This window comes from Oenanthe melanoleuca, chromosome 1, assembly GCF_029582105.1.
Source record: "Oenanthe melanoleuca isolate GR-GAL-2019-014 chromosome 1, OMel1.0, whole genome shotgun sequence".
Taxonomy (NCBI): Eukaryota; Metazoa; Chordata; class Aves; order Passeriformes; family Muscicapidae; genus Oenanthe; species Oenanthe melanoleuca.
In genome coordinates this window covers 28,847,964-28,865,103 of record NC_079333.1, presented here as the reverse complement: position 1 = coordinate 28,865,103, position 17,140 = coordinate 28,847,964, and the positions used below count along the sequence as shown (strand labels likewise).

The 17,140-nt window shown below is 42.3% G+C and overlaps 1 protein-coding gene across 2 annotated transcripts in view; it reads right to left on the bottom strand.

Moving 5' to 3' along the window:
• Nucleotides 1–16,810, bottom strand: part of RIMKLB (ribosomal modification protein rimK like family member B) — a 50,629-nt gene extending 33,819 nt beyond the window's left edge. The window contains exons 1-3 of one of the 2 annotated variants that reach the window (XM_056496474.1): nt 16,616–16,810; nt 14,914–15,406; nt 8,538–8,758 (exon numbers count right to left, since the gene is read on the bottom strand). In XM_056496474.1, the coding sequence (XP_056352449.1) occupies nt 8,538–8,712 (175 nt within the window). In that variant the 5' untranslated portion in view covers nt 8,713–8,758; nt 14,914–15,406; nt 16,616–16,810. Of the gene's footprint in view, nt 1–8,537; nt 8,759–14,913; nt 15,407–16,408; nt 16,531–16,615 lie in introns of those variants that run through there. The other variant, XM_056496481.1, reaches the window with a different exon arrangement.
• Nucleotides 16,811–17,140: the final 330 nt, after the last annotated feature.

The window sequence follows — 17,140 nt, the reverse complement described above, 5'->3', positions numbered from 1 at the left end:
GTGGCTGTCCCATCCCTGCAAGCGTTTCAGGCCAGGTTGGACAGGGCTTTGAGCAGCCTGGTCTAGCAGAAGGTGTCCCTGCCCATAGCAGGGAGAGTGAAACGAGATGATCTTTAAGGTCCCTTCCAACTCAAACCATTCTATGACAAAAGAGACTGAAAGGCAGCTTTTAAGATAAAGGTTTGTAACAGTTAGGAGATTGTTTGAACTCTCAGCTGAGTTTGTCCAGGAGAGCAGCAAGAGCCTTAATGTCTTCTCAAGAAAACTAGATCAGCATGGGGGAGTGTATCCAGGGCTCACCCCAACCTAGAGGATAAAAACAGAATGATTAGCCAAAAGTTTTGAAGAGAGCAGTGGGCTTGAGTTGACTTAAACCCCTTTATGCCTTCCCAGGGAGTGGGAATTCCCAGTGTTGTGATGGTGAGCATATCAAAGTGACCTGTAATGAGAATCACCTTTGCATTGTGCTCCAATAGCTCTATGCTCTATTTCTAAATTGCTTGCCAAACAATTCATAGCTGTATGTTTTGAGCAGCTAAAGAGAACACTTACAGAGCTTTTTACAAAAGACTACTTCTTCTTCTGTCCTTGAAACAACTTAAATTAAAAGGAAATCATTCTCTTCAAAGTTCCCCAGCATTATACCAACACAAGACAACTGACATGACACCTAGAGGATACTTTCAAATCAAGTTCTTAGAACTCAAGGGAAATATTTATTGATCTTCTGACTGCTGTGTTTTCCTACCAGATCTAATTATTCTTTAGACAGAAACTGCCAAGAAACAGGATTTGATGGTATATTACTTCACGGGTGTTACGTTACAACTATTATGGTGAACAAAATCTTTTACCCTAATACCTGTGTCTGTGCAGTCCAACCTCCTTCTCAGCTAAAAAAATCAAGAGCATTGGCATACCTAGTCTTTTTACTTCACCTTGACAAAATGGATCAAATCACTAGTATGTCTCTTCCAATATCTACTCTTCCATGCTTTACTCACAGATGTGTCAAGATGAGTAACAAGCACAGCAAGACAGACCCCAGCTCAATACCTGCCCTATACTAAAGTACATTGCAAAAAAATCTTTCTGTATAATATGGAAGGTTTCCTACAAGTTAACACAATTAATTAGTGTAATTAGAGCAGAGTCTCTCTATCAACAGGTATTCTGCTCAAGTTGCCAGATCACATGTAACACATTCTGCTTCAACTTGCTTAACTTTTGACAAATAAAAAAGCATTTTAACACTTTTAATCCTAAAATGCACTAGACCTGTAGAGAGATGGAAATCATGTAAGCTTTACCATTCAAAGAACATTATATCATTATAAGGACACCATTACAGATTTTTGTGACATTGTAAATGTTAATTATTTACAATATAAGGAAATAAAAAATAATTGATGTTTCAGTCTTGACATTCTTCTTGTTGTTGTTCTGCTCTTCATTCCACTCTTTCCATGCAGTAAAGGGCAGATATAAAAGGAAACTGTAATTCTTAAAACCGGTATTTCACCACAATTTAGACGTAAGAGTTTATAAAAATAAGAAAATAAAGTGACTTGCCCATAGACACTGGTACTCCTAGAAGTCCATATCAATCTAAACACAGGTCTGCACACTGGAAGACCATCTCAATACTGATCAAAGTTCAGCAGTACCAGTCTCTCTCATATTCACAGTCAACTGAGAATCAAATGTCCATCATTCACAAATGGACAACCAGCAGATTTGAGAAATGGTGGACAAAGCCAAAGCTACTGTCATTGCTTAGAGAACAGGTGATAGAGTACTTCTCTGACCACAAGCCTGGAAAAGCAAGCATAGCCATCAGCTCCATCAGATCAAGTTTTTCACATCAATACTTGTGCTATCTTCTAACGTCTCCCACTCCAATACACAGTTTGACTTTGCCCTTCTGATTTAAGTGCTGAAGAACTGTTTGTGCAGCCACACTGTTCCCTGACTCGGAGGACTGATGATGTCTAAAAAAAACACCTGCCACTAAGAACAGACTGGTTTAAAACTACATCAGTATGCAGACCCAGTTCACAATACAACTGCTCAGACAAATGTGCCAGCAAAACTTGCTTAGGTGACACAGCACTGGAACAGGGATTGTTGAAAGAGTGACACAGAAACCCCCCGCCAGTTAAAGACTATCTCGTGAAACGTTAGGGTAATTTTCATTTCTTGACTAGGATGTATGGAAACACTTCTTTCATCTTCCTTTTGTCACTTTTTACATTGTTTACCATCCAGATGGCCACTCCTGAGAATTCTTACAACCATTAAAAATCTGGCAATGCTTTCTGGCACTTTCAGATATGATGACATGCACGTATGTTCAAGATGATGTGCCCTACAAGTCTGATTTTCCTAGCTGGCTGTTCTAGAACACATGCAAATGAAAAACTTCAGACCTTAACACAGCCCTCTGAAATTAACATAATAAAGTATTTCCATGCAGAAACATTCCTACCCCTCCACCTTGCCAAGGTGTCTTTGAACTGAGCCCATATCTACAAGTGCTGACATACTGAAGAAACAGAACAATTTTGAGAAGATCAAATTCACTGTTAGCCTTTGTTATTTTAGCATCAGTTTAAGATGACAATCATTCACATAAGAATAGAAATCCCTGACAGGAAGGAAGAAAACTGCAAGAACACCCAGGATGGTTAGAGAGTATAAATCCTTTCTTTCTATATGAATTATAAGAAAGTTGTCTTTGGTGTCAGTTCTGAAAAAAACCAAACTAATTCTTCTTAACATATGCGGCAGCTGTTGAAAGGCACTGTTATTAAAATACAATAATAAAGAAAATGTTAATTTTTTCTATTAGAGATATGTTTTTCTTGGATATCTAATATTGAGGTGTCACATACTAGATTACACCCACCTCTAAACACAGCTACCATCCCAAAATCTCCTCTATATAGTCCATAGCTGCCTAATAGTAATGCTTATGGCTTTAACATCAATCAGACTGGAAGTGATCAATTTCCACAGTGAAAGAACATCAGAAATAGTTTCAAGTGATTCTGAGCCCAGCACTTTCCACAGCACAAAATCCACTTCATGTCTAACCACCTTCTAGTCCTTTGCACACAATGCAGCTCCTTCTCTTGCTCTCACACTTGAGCCACAAACCAATTTACCAACTCTGCAGAGGAAGTAATGGCTGCTCTGGCTGTAGTTAATAGCAGGAAACAGGCCAACTCTGCAGTGCTCACAAAGGCACCTTGCCAAGGCTGCTTGCCTCTGCTCCATCACTCCCAAAGCCACTGCTGCATGCTGCAGGAAAAGCTCTTACATTAAGGTGCACTGCTGGACTAACAAGTGCCAGGGGACTACACAAGAATTTCTTATCCACCCTTACCTTTTTTCCCCCAGCTTTTTATATTTTACAGAAATCTTTCAACTATGCCAATTCCTCCAAGTTTATTTCAAATTGTATCTAATCCAGTGTGAGAAAAAAAATTGAAGACTACAACCACTCATTACTAGTTCAAACTAAATGAGAAATGAAGGACAGATCATACAAAACAAAATCACATCTTGCAAGATGAAAGACTTAAACAATACACTGCCTTCTATTGCAAAGTTCAGGCCCACACTGGAAATCCAGATGCCTAAATCAGTACATCAGCCTTTACCAAATTAAAATAATCTATTTTCTAAGTACTTCCTCTGCAAAAAAAAATGAAGGTAAGACATCTGTTTCCAGATGCTACCCATCTGACTCAAGCCAGCTGACTGTGCACAATGTATTACTGTTTCAGAATGCATTACTATTATGCCCTTTTCATTCCCCACCTAAGCTGACCATTTGGTTTCATATTCCCAAAGGAAAAGCCAAGAAAGTCTTAGGGAAAGTTAATATTTTGTTTTATACTTTAGTCACTCCAGCATTTTCAACAGTTCAAAGCTCATGAAAGCAACTTTCCTTAAAACTACTTTCCTTCATAGGACAGTATCAGAAAACAAGGAGGTTCCAAAAATCTACAATAAAGGTAGTGGTAATTTGCTGACTCAGTGAATTCCAATTTCCACTGTTCTGGCAGCAAAAAATTCTAATGAAAATATTATTATATAAAATTTTAATGAGGGAAGGAGACAAATTTCCTTAACATTTTCTTCACCAAAGAATAGCTCTTGAACTGTGTTGCCCTATAGGTAAGGTGTGGAGCCTCTGGGGAAAGGTACTATTCAATCCTAGACACAGGGAAGAAAAAAGAATGCTCAGAATGAGGAAACAATCCATGGGTATGTTTCGTCTCTTGTCCACAAAGTCCCCCCTATAGGGGGGGATTTTCCTATGGCTTCCTCCACCTCCACCTCATCCCACACCACACACTCCTGCTCACAAGCTTTAATTTGTTTAGCTGCAAATTCCTCAAGCCTGTTACATCACTGCACTAGGAAACTTAGACATATAGCTTAAAAGTACACATTTTGACAGGACTCACTGCTAAAACTTCAGATAAATGTCCAAAAACTGTCCTGCAGAGCTTTGTTACATTACTTGCTATGTATTTAAAGTGAATATAGGAACTGCCACACTAGATTAGAAAGCTAGACATTTCAGTTTGTAATCCTTACAGCGATAAATACCAGATGCTATGCACAAACAAAATAATCCTAAAGCTGACACTATTAGACATCCCAACCACAAGGAAATTCCTGTTTCAAAGTATTTCTGGAGCTATAACTAAATCAATATAAATGCAAACCATTCCTTGAAAGAACTACCCCATTCTTCCTTGCCTGTGTACCAGAGCTAGGAATTGTGTGACCACAAAAAGGGCTGGTGCAGCAATCTACTCCAACAGAAAACTGTTAATTATTTGGTGGAGTTAGTCTTCCATTGGATTGGCCAACTCAACTCACACAAATGCCAGATCCTGCAAAGTAGCAGACAATTTGGTAAACCATTTCTTTTGAATTAGCTGAGGTACAACATGAAAGCAAGCCAAGAGAGACATGAAGTCCTTTACAAGGCAAGCAGCAACAGCAGTGCTGGAAAGGGACAAGAGGAACACAGCTGCTCCATTAGGCAGTAGATTGTCCTAGACTGGTTTAGTTTCAAGAATTTAGCTCTTAAGAAACCTAGGCTACAGCTACAGGGCTTAAGTTCAAATCAAAACAGCCCAGTGTCACCTTCTGGTTTTTTCCACAAACGAATTCCAGTCCACTCCTGTGCAACAATGTTGAGCATGTCTGATTCAGTAACCACCTCAGCAGGTTCAGCCTACCATAGAAGCAGAAAGAACTAACTTTTACAGCTCTACTTTTCCACTTGCTTTTTCTCAGCTTTTTGCCTTGGAAATCTACAGAGTACTACTGCCACTGTGGAAAAGAAAAAGGAGTGCACAGCCTGAATAAGCAGTATGGGTATGCCTTCAAGTAAGGCATAAACCAACTTAATTTTAAAAAATACCTGTTGCACTTTATTTCCAAAACTGTTTAAGCATAAATCAGTTTAAGAATTTCCTTTTAGACTAAAAAGAGAAAACTTTAATTCTACGTGTTTAAACTAGCATTTATAATCACTTCTGTGTTGAGGTATCTAATGTGGATCTTGAGCTGCATGCAGGTTCATCATGCGGCCAGTGGTACTGGGGCTGCGTGGTGTGCTTGGGATTTTGGGTCATCCTGAGTTTCAGCTGTGAAAGAAAAGCAACCAGGGAATCCAGCCACACCTCCCATCCAGCCCTGCAGTACAGCAGAGACCTGCCCCAAAGAGAGGCTGCTGCTGAGTCCACTGAGTGAAACAACCACACCTGCTCCCCCTTTCCCTATGGCCGTGGCAAATTTTATCATTTCTGACAGACCCAAATGGTGTAAATCTCAGCATCACAAAAGCTTTACATATCTGTCTTTGGGCTGGGCATCGGTGATACCTGCATCAGTGTGCTCTACTGTTAAGGTATAAGCCATGTGGTTTGTAGAAGGGACAACTTTCACATGTATGTATCCTGCAGTTCTGCTCAAATTTCCTAAATTTAAATTTTCCACTCTACCCCTGTGAAGTAAATGATTTAAAGCTTTTTAATATCTTATGCTCAATTTTTGGTCTCTGAAGTCTCCAGCCATGCTCCTGACAGTCAGCAAGTCCACAAGAAGGATTACTGACTCTATCATCTACAGAAATACCACATTTTTGAGCTTTTAAATAGCACCCTGTAATATCCAACTTGACTGTGTAAATTTAACATTCTTCTAACAATTTACTTAAGAAATTGCCTTGGTTTTAAAGGACAAAAAAAGCTCTAATCAAAGTGTGAATATGTGGAAAAAACGAACTATTACTTCCTCCAATATCATGTATTACCTTCAGAGTTTGAGCCTTGATTTTCCAAGCTTTCAAGGCAAGTAATGATAGAAGAGGAAGAAAAAGAACATTATTATCCACTGAAGATACATTCTCTTCATCAACTTGTCTATGTCATAGAGAATTTTACTCAACCTGGATCCCTCACACACCAGTAGATTAAAAAAAAGGGTACAGAATGCACTACCTCCTGGATTTTGTTCCAAGACACCTTTTCCTAGACCAACTGAGGTTTTTAAAAAGGAAAATGAAACACAAAGCTTTTGCTTGTGTCCTCCAGCAGAAATATTTATCAAAGCAGGTGCAAAAGCCATAGAAAAAACACGAATGGAAAATTAAGAGGGAAGATTTTTCATTGCTCTCCAAGAGAAAGAATTGTCTGATACAAGACAATTCCCACCCCTCAGAAAAAAAATATACAATTAGACAGACCAGACTACTTGTAACAAAATTTCTATCCACAATCTTACAGCATTTTTATCTCACTCCTTTTCAAATGGTCAGTTATTTACATCAGACTGAATGAACACTTTGCATGAGAATAATTTCCCTTTTCTTGCGTTTTTTCTAGTAATTTTCCTAATTTTTCTTGTTCTTGTACTGCACATTCTTCAATATTAGTTTTCCAACTTGCATTACTTTTATCTTTTTCCTTGCAATAGACCCAGTGCTAGGAGACATAAGACAGAAGATAGCAGAAAGGTCCACAATTTATACTTGCCCTATTTAATTCCCCAAAAATAGACAGAAGACAGAAAATAAGAAATTACCAAGAACTAAAAAACAGTACTGAAATGCTGAAGGACTAATTATGCATCTCAGAGACTGCAGCTACAGAACAGGATGGCTGTGTTCCCATTACATACTGTCCGAAGGAAAGCACACTCAGAACTCAGACTTTCTGACAAGAAGTTACTAGATTTGAAAACATCCTACAGAATTTCAATCTGTGATAGAAATCTTAAGACTCCTCAGATTAAAAGACAAAACAGATAAACAGAAGTTTAGAAATACCACAATAAAAAAATACTGTTTTTACCATGCATGTGTTTTATAGTTGATTGATTCATGTCAAAATAGGGTATAAATTCTGACCAGAGTTCTTCCCCAGAGTCAGTTTTATGATTCCCTTCCTACATATGATTTCCCAAAAAGGAACAAGGTAGATATGGAAGCCTCTTCTTCATGACTGAGGGTACTTTCATATTTTCTTCCTGCACAGAATTACTCAACTTTCAGAAATGTAATTCTCCCCTGGGTCACCAGCAATACATTTTTTGACTGTTAAATGGGGAAGAGGAATGAAAGAGTTAAAGGTAAAAAAAAAAACACTGCAGCTTCCTTGCTTTAGGAAATCCAAATTAAAAAATATTGAAACAAAAATAAATTGTAAGTGCTACATGGCTTGACACTGTTGGTATTAGTATCTTCCAATCACATAAGCTTACTATCTACAGAATCCTTCTACTTAATATTTCTAATGCAACTTAACATTTTACTTTTGCTTTTTAATCATCACAGGAGAAAAAAAAAGCTAGTAGGAAAATAGAACATAAATCTTACCATTTAAACCCTGTAAATTGTAGTAATAGCTCAAATTATTTGAGGCACATACTTTATCAGCACTGTTCTTTCTTGGAATTCACGTAACTCTACATCTGTACGGCAGTGTGCTTTAGTTATGTCACATTAAAACCTCTAGTTCCATGACACTTTGTACTGTTCATTGAAAATTCCTACTAGATTATTTCTAGTGTTTTCTATTTTGGAGCCAGAACCCAAACAGAAGAAAAAAGTCCCTCTGAAACTCTTTAATGTGACCCACAAAGTTCAAGTACTGAAGAAAAAATCATGCTCCATGATTCCTTATTAATTTAGGGATCCTGTAGTCCTTATCCTTATAAGTCCTAATCCTTATCCATTTCGGACTCATCAAAATGAAAAAACCCTCCTCTTTTTTCTGCAGAGGGAAGGCAAAAGTGGTTCTAACACAAATTAGCAAACTGAACAATTACATTTGATTAACCTAATAAATTCTTAAAGAACGGTATGATGTACATCTACATGATTTAGATGATGAATGGTATGTAGTCTGGCATACATGGAATTCATTACTAAATAGTACAGATGCTCCATTTTACAATCTTTTTCCAAGTACCCCGTCAGCACACTCCCACTTTTAGCTCATTCTCACCAAGATTTCCATCCTCTATGGTCAGCACCACTTCATCCATCACCAAGGCCCGGAAATCCAGCTCCTCTTCACAGCACTTGGCCTTCAGGGCTCGCAGGATCTCCTGCTGAGGGTAATCTTCTCTGATGCGACGGTCTGTCAAGAACCACAGTCTGGGGGCGACTGAACTGCACATCTTGGACTTGTCTTGCAACCTTCAAGGTCTCCCTCCAATGGAACTGCTAGACAATGGAGAAGATGAGACTCTGTTAGAGTACACAGTCTCTTATCTTCATGATCCCTGCTATAAGTCCCACTTCCTCTGCACAAATCAATCCATTTCAACAGACTGCAACTTCCTAACCTCCAGAATCAAAATGATGTCTACACCTACTCTGCAACCAGAAGTATCAACAACAAAAACAAATCAATTTACATTCCATGGAATGTTAAATGCTAGAAATTAGGTCTTGGTCCTCATCCCAGCTTTCTCCTCAAGAAGCACACAAAGACGTAACTGCTGATACTGGCAGTAGCATTCATCTTCCATGACAGTACTAAAAAGCATGCAAAGAACTGAAAACAATTTGAATGGGCCATGTCTGAAGGCAAGAATTTCAACTTCAAGGTTGGGATAATTCCTTCAACTGAAATAACTCCACCCTTCTCCTAGGTACTGGTAAAACACTCAGTGACAGACTTCATTTGTCTCTTTCCACCACATATGGAAGAGTAGAGTGTAACAAGCTCTTTATGTTAAAAAGGCAGAGCACAAGAACAGAAATGCATCACCACAGAATCCTCCAGGTAACTATTTAGGACTGTTTTGCTCTCACAAATATTTCACATCTGCTGTGAGGTATACTTAGAAATATACTGACTAGTACCCAGAATCCATGATAATGGAAAAACCAATGGAACAAGGAGCACCAACCAATGTCAGGAATACATTAACACATGTAAAATAAAGCAAATTCAAAGCCAGAATTTCAGTGGTAGTCCCTTCTTCTGTCAAATAAAATCTTTAAAATCACCTTTATACATAAACAGCACTAATGAATTTGGGACCAAGAACAGAAAACACAGTTCAAATTGAAGAATTTCAATAGGGTTAGAACTGATAATAGCAAGGTACTGCTCCTTTTGTTTTGAATACAAAGGACCTGGGCTATTTTTGACTGAATATATTTTTACTGAAATATTTTAAAAGCTGTAAACCAGTTACAGGTACATTAATGGACTACCTCATGTTCAAGAAAGACAAGCATGGTGTAGGGATTAGGAATTTTGGAGAAAACCAGAATGGTTTTATGTATCACCTTTAAACTTTCCTATTAAAATAAAGATGCAAAAATCGTCACTTTCACCAATACAACTGACATGAGTTCCTAGCAGAACTGAACTCTAAGACAGAATCAGGAGTTTTGTGTGCTAGTCCTAACGACTGCTGCCAGCAGATAATGTAAATACAAAAATATTTTAGTATATAATCACTAACACTTGATATTACAAAAAGCTTTAGTTTCTGCAGTGGGTCTTGGGACAAAAGGATTGTTTAGTTACAACCATAAGAAGCAGCTAGGTTTTTCTGTCACTAAAAAACTATTATTTTTTCTACTAGAACAGCTTTTTCGTAATAAAAAAATAATTTTTTAAGTGGACATTTGTATTCCTGGCACTGAGAACCATGGTAGCAACATGCAAAGACTGTGACCTTTTTTCCATTGATTTGGTAAATGAGGTGCAACAATAAAGCCAAGGACTACAGTTCTTCATACTAACGGACCAGAAAAAGGCAGAAGCTATGGAAAGACCATCACAGATCGAGACCAGCCCTTGAATCCAGTTAAGATGTTCAAGGTAAAGCAGGGAAAAGAGTGTTTGCTCCCTGCAGAAAAATGGGTGTGGAAGGTTATAAGGAATATCTTTTGATCTCTCAAAAAAAACCCTCTTTGTTCTTCAAAGCAGCTGGAAGTGAAAAGGGCAAGATGAGGCTTGGGCTGTCAATGGCAGACATCTATCAGATCCGGCCCACTTGCGTCTCCCCCAACAATGGATGTCTGGACGCGGTGGTTTCCACGGCACTTCCTGGAACAGCATCCTGGTCAGCGGCCAGCGTGTTTCTCAGGAATGCCCCGCTGCAGGCCCGGCCGGAGGCGCCGGGCGCTGCCCCTCGGCGCTGCCATTTGCGGAGGGGCTGGCGAGGCGGGCAGCGCCACCTGCCGCCCCTGCCGGGCAGCGCCGCTCCGCCCCGGCCCGGCCCGCACGGCCGCGTCCCGCACACAGCGGGACAACGCCGAGGAAAGGGACAAACCACCACACGCGCTCCCTGGGCGTAAAAAAATAACATAAATCAGAAACCAACACGTATTTTCTGCCCGCTTGGGGTTTTAGTTTGAGGTTTTGTGGTTTGAGGCTTTCTTCCCCCCTCAAAACTGGTTCTAACGCTGATACAACAACCAAATATTTTCTTCCCATCTTTGCTTTGCCAATCTGCTTCAATTTTTCTCAAACCTCTTCTCTATGTGGCCCCACCTCCACCCCCTTACATACACCATCACCTCTCCCTGACTGTCATTTCAGCATTTAATTTCTTAAAAATCAGCAAATGGTTAAAGAAGAAAGAAAAAAATGTATATCCTTCTCTTTCCTCCATCTTCTACTTTTGAAAAAAGTTACAACATTGTCAAGAAAGGCCATCCATATACATCAATGAGGATATTAAACCAGCAGATGTATAAAAATGCCTTGGGTATGGCTGTTCATCTCTCTCCTAATACTACACCTCATTTGCTCAAAATCTTAATGGTTTTATACATGTACATACAAAAGCTCCCATTTTACTGTAAGAAAGGCAGGTAACAATCTCAAGTCTGCAAGTGAAGACTGACAAGCTCACTTTAGAAAAAGCTACACCACGAGCAGAGACAGAAACTAGCAATCCTTACTCTTGGATCCTTCACCTCCAACCCAAGACTATGTTTTTTTTCCTACTCAAAAGAATTTATTTTTCACACTAGCATTCTGCACCTAAAAACAGAATATATTCATCAGTTTCAGCCTCACCTTATAATCTGTTTTGATGGAGTAAGAAATCTCATATAACAAAACTTGCAATTTACCCTATTAACCCAAACATTTTAAAAATCCCTCCCACATTCTCAAGAGAATGGTTTGTAGGAGGAAAGCTGGCCTTGCAGTCAGATGCACAAAAGCATTAAGCTCTGAAGTTGGATATTATTGCCAGAATGCTTCCCCGAAAACCAACTCCACCCATTTCAATCTAAAAGACACAGACTCAGACAATGCTGGGTGTGCAGAGAATACTTCCTAATCCATGAGAGCATCTATTGCAAAGTTACTATGGTATATATAAGGGGAAGAGCAGATGTTTAAATAACTTCAAGATGGCCACTTCAAGTGCACTTTTCACTCAAAGCTACTACAGTCAATGTAAGCACAATCTTTCAGTAACTACTTTAGAGACTTATGAAATTAGAAGGCAAAAAATAACCATAAACTTAACTGCATGTAACAGACTGGGAGAGGGAAACGGGTGGTATTGAAGTGAAAGGTCTGTGATAAAAATCAAACTGTGTCACATCAGCCAAGCAGACACTGCCACAGCTACTTCAGGAATACACTGTGTGGAACAGATTCCTTGCCATCTATAGAGGGAATAAACATTGACCTCAACTTTCAGCTGTGGCACCCTTAAACTGCTTAAGCCAAGCTTTACTCCAGCACAATCACAAAGCAGCTTCCCTTCCCTCCCCAGCACATGCAAACCTATTTCCTCCCACATTCCTTCAATCTGCAGTACACCTCTAGCAGCTGTTTTAACAAAAGCACTCACTGTGCTCCTTTTTGACTTTTCATCATATATGAATATGTTTTATTGAAATAACAGGGAATTCAGCCAATCAGATCAGCTGTCTAGAGAGATCTGGAAATCTTCTCTGAAGACCACTCTTTTTGCATTGAAGGGGATGTTCTCTTCACAGAGAAGATTAGAGACCTCCCTCTCCCTCCAGGAATGGAAGATTGGTCTCCATGGCACATTTACTCATTCTCCAGTCTTCAACACCCAGAAGTAGGAGAAAAATATACTTAGTTTCTATCTCTTTTTCACCATGATATATTTGCCTTAAGATGAAACAAGAAACCCATTTTTAGGAGATACTATTTAATTTATATTATTAAATATTATTGATAAATGTGTAAGATAAAAGGTATCTAGTATGTAAAAAAATGTTCAGCATTCCTTTTGTTCAGGATGTAACTATTCAATGCTTTCATATATTAAAGTCTAGGTTGTATCCTCCCTATGGGAATGATGAATGGAATCCCAGATGTTTATAGCATCAAGGATCAACATGATCTAGCTATTTCACCTGCTCGACCTGTGATCTGATGTTGCAGCACACTCCCACTGCCTACAGTGGGATCTGGGAAACAAGTTAATGGAACAGTTATTACCAGCAGCCCCTCCCAGAATCGCCCCTTTTTCAGAGCTTGGCTCAGACTCTCAGAACACTGTGCAGATAACACAAACTCAGAGATTGCAGTGGTTAACAGAGAGGTAAAACCTAACCTTAGTTTTAGCGTATCTCTAGGCATGTTTAATCCCTACCGCTGAGATACTGACAATAAAAATCTCAGGGAAGTGAGAAGGAATGAGCAAGAGACGGATAGTCACAACTGCCATGGAAATGGAGAACTAGGAAAAACATTGCTCCAAGCACTCACCTCACTACAAGTAACATTAACAACACCATTAATGCTTATCCCTTAATATCCATTTTCAGAACAGCACTATTCAAGCTGGAAAAGGTATTTTGACTTCCTTTTCATCATAAATTAGCTAAGACTTGAAACTGAGTACATATTTCCAATAAACCAATCATCTCTACTATTACAGCAGTTTCTAGAATGGCTGGAAGGATGCATTTCAAGACAGTGAAGACCTAAGAATGGCTGGCAGATGCTTGCAAGTTATCTCCTTCAGGAGACACCTCAAGGCAGATCTGAATTATAAAGTCAATCTCAGACAGCAGACCAGTTAAACAGCTAATGAACAGCTGTCCAGCACATGACCCAGCATGTAATCCATCATACACTGTCATGGAAGCCTCTGTCTCATCTTAATGAGAAGAGAGCAGTATTTGAAACATCCCAGAAATACGACTTTCTGTGTCATAGGGAGAGCAGGTCGGCAAACAGTTCACAGCTGTTTCGAGCATAAAGCACAAGCGATTTTTTTCCACACAAAGATACCAGAATGATGATTATCTAAAGAAAATGTTACAAAACATGTATGGATGATGAATATATCACATGGTGATAGAGAAAAGAACTGACATCTTTAGAAAAATAAATCCAGGATAAGTCAACTCGTTCCTGACAATGCTGCTTCATGGTGATGCTTAAGGCCAACATCAAGAAAAATTCCTCTTTTACGTACCAGAAACTAGTTTTCCTAAGACTGTCACATAATTGTTTGAGAATCTTTGGAAAGAACACATTTTTAAAAGCTGAAGAATCTGAAAAATTAAAATATTTATTTAAATGCATTTTATATAATATATTGAAAAGCTGCAGCACAATCTGTCCACTGCTGCTGCATTATCATCCACCCTCTACACATGCATCGGAGAATTTAAAGTCTCTGCAGGCAGGTGAACCCCAAGCACACCTCTTTGAAAGCACATCACAGTATTCACCTCCTTTTCCCTTTGAGATTTGCAGACTGCAACAACCAAAGGATATGGGAATATATTAATTGTTCCCATTCATTCCCACCCCTGCAGACGGGCAACTGCACTCCCCATGATGGCTTTCATCTCCTTGTCTCCACCTTTGCACAGAGTGATGTTCAAGATGCTAGTAGCAATCCTCCCAGGCACCGCTGCCTCTGAAAGGCACACATCCACACCCCCCACCTTTCCTCCTCTGTGCTCATGCTTGCAAGTAGAAGGCAAGATTCCTCATTCACACACCCCACTTCCCGATCACCACCGAATAATCCATTCTTTCCTCCCTGCAACACGAGCCCCACGCTGGTCAGCACCAGCCATCCTTCTACTTCGGTCTTGGCATTTTTTCCAACAACAGGCTCTCAGCTTTTTCACGCCCCTCCACTGTCCCTGTGTGCGCACGCACGCCCGTGTGCAAATAAAACACACCATTTCCTCCCACATCAGCTGCTCTTCCACCTGTGCCAGGTTCCCCCGCAGTGTGGTACAATACCCCCCTCTCCTCCCCGATCCGTGTGTACACAGCCAGTTTTCCCTCCTCCCTTCCCCCACCCCACAGTCTCTGTGCATGCCTCTCCCAGCGCCTGGAGTGGGGGAAGGGAAACATGCACTGCGTGAATGAATGGGCTGAAGAGACTTACCAGAAATTTGGTGAGGAAGGAGTGGACGACGAAAAAGACACTAGAGATGGGTGTTTCCTTCAGCGTGCCAAGTGCTGCTTCAGTTCTGGCTCCCTTAAGGAGGTCACGTGTCTTGCTAGGTACCCCTTTTCCTGGATCCTCTACTAACCAAAAAGGGTGGCACGGAAGTCTTCTGGATGCCTCCCTGCACTACACCCCAAAGGAGGGAAGGGTACTACTGAAGCTCCCAAAGCAAGCAAGCAATGATAATGCTCTCCTGGTCCTGTCAGGCACTGTCTAGCGGATGCCTCTGGGACCAGGGTAGATTTCTGAGGGAGGGAAGGGGGAGTAAATGAATGTTTGAAATAATTCCCAAATCGTTCTCCCCTACGGAGCAGGGAAGGATGGGAAGGAGTACTGGTGAAGAGCTGTAGCTTTCTATGTAAAAGAAACTCAATCCTTGTGTCTCTACTTCCTCAGAACTAAACCCCTAAATGACTGAAGTCACCAACACCTAGGGAGGAAAAAGAAAAAAGAAACATCCCTATTAGAAATAAACATACAAAGACATGAAATAAACTAAATCCCATAGGAAGAAAAAGGTGCTATTCAAAACAGCAAGCAAAGTCAAAAGAAAATGATAATGTGATCATAATTAGGGTAAATGTGCAACTTTCAAGTATTTTACAAAAATATACTCTCACAGAAACCAATTTTAAGGAGGAAAACACCACAATACTAAGCAGCTTGTTCTTTTACTTAAGAATATGCGTTCAATGGATAGATAAATCCGTACCCACATGGGAACATATGAGGAAATTAAGTTTCTAAACCTACAAAAACTATTCGTATTTATTTGTGAGCCTTTAAACCTCTCCCCCAGAATAACCTTTGGGGTTCAGATGAGACTGGAGAAAAGTACGTTTCAGTTCAGAAGCGTGTATTCCTATGCATTAGGAGCATGTATTCCCATGCATTAGAATCCACTCTGCCACAGAAAATAAACAGCGGTTTATAAACGGTGACAAAAAAAAAAGGAAAAAAAGCAAAAAAAAAACCCCAAACCAAAATAACATGTCTAGAGAATGCTTGCTTAAATGATGGAATCAATCCAAGATTAACAGTGGCACGCTTGGAAAACGAAGCCCCTGGTAAGATCCCAGGCGGTAAAGTCACCGATGTGCCACCAGCTCTTTTTTAAACACCGGAAAACAAAAGGGGAGAGGAAACCTAGTTGGGAAGACCTTGCTGCCAGACCCAACGCCAGCCGCGCAGCCCCCCGGCTCCGCCACACGAAGATCAGCCCCCCCAGCCACCGCCGACCCCCACGGCCCCGCGCGGGGACGCGGCCGCCGAGCGAGCCCGCGGGGCGGCGGCTCCCGCGCCGCGCTCGCAGCGCGACCGACCCGCCCGCGGAACGCGGGTCCCGGGCCGGGGGCGCGGCCCCCCGCCCCTCCCGCCCCTCTCCCCTGGCACACCGAGCGGCCGCCGCCGCCGCTCCCCCTCCGCCACCCACCTGGGCGCCCCGGCGGGCGCGGCGGGGAGGCGCGGGCAGCTCGCCCCGCTCCGCGCGCGGGGGATGCAGCACAATCACCATGGGCGCAGCGCGGCGGGGCGGGACGGCTGTGAGGGGACGGTCCCGACCACCCCCCCGCCCGCCCCCTCCCCGGGCACGGCGGACCCCACCCCCGCGGGCTCGCGCCCGCTCAGCCCGACATCTCACCCGCCCCGGGCACCGCCGAGCCTGAGGGGACCCGCGGGGCGCCCACCCCCACCCCCTCCGGCACCGGGCCTGGCAAGAGAGGGCGCGGGGCGACGAAGGCTCCGGGGAGACGCGCCCCTTCCTCCCCGCCGGCGGCGCGGTCCTAGAGGGAAGCGAGCGACGCGACGCGACGCTCAGCTCGTCCCCCCCACCGCCACCCCGCCTTCCCCCCTGCTCGGTGTCCCTCCTCCCCGCGGCTGAGGCGAGGAGGCCGCGGCTGTTCCCTGCACCGAGCCCCCCGCCCGCCGCCGCCTCCCGCGCTCGCTCCCGCCGCCTCACAGCGCAGCGGCGGCGGTGCCGTAACGGCCGGGCCGCGCTCGGCACGCGCGGGGCGGGCGCGGGGCAGCGCGAGGCCGGCGGCGCCGGGATGCCTCGGGCCGGACCGAGGCGAACCGGATCGGGCCGAACCGAACCGGGCGGGACCGAACCGCTGCTCGTGAGCGGCGGCACCACCCGCGGGGCCGAGGCCGCTCCCGTCTAACGGCT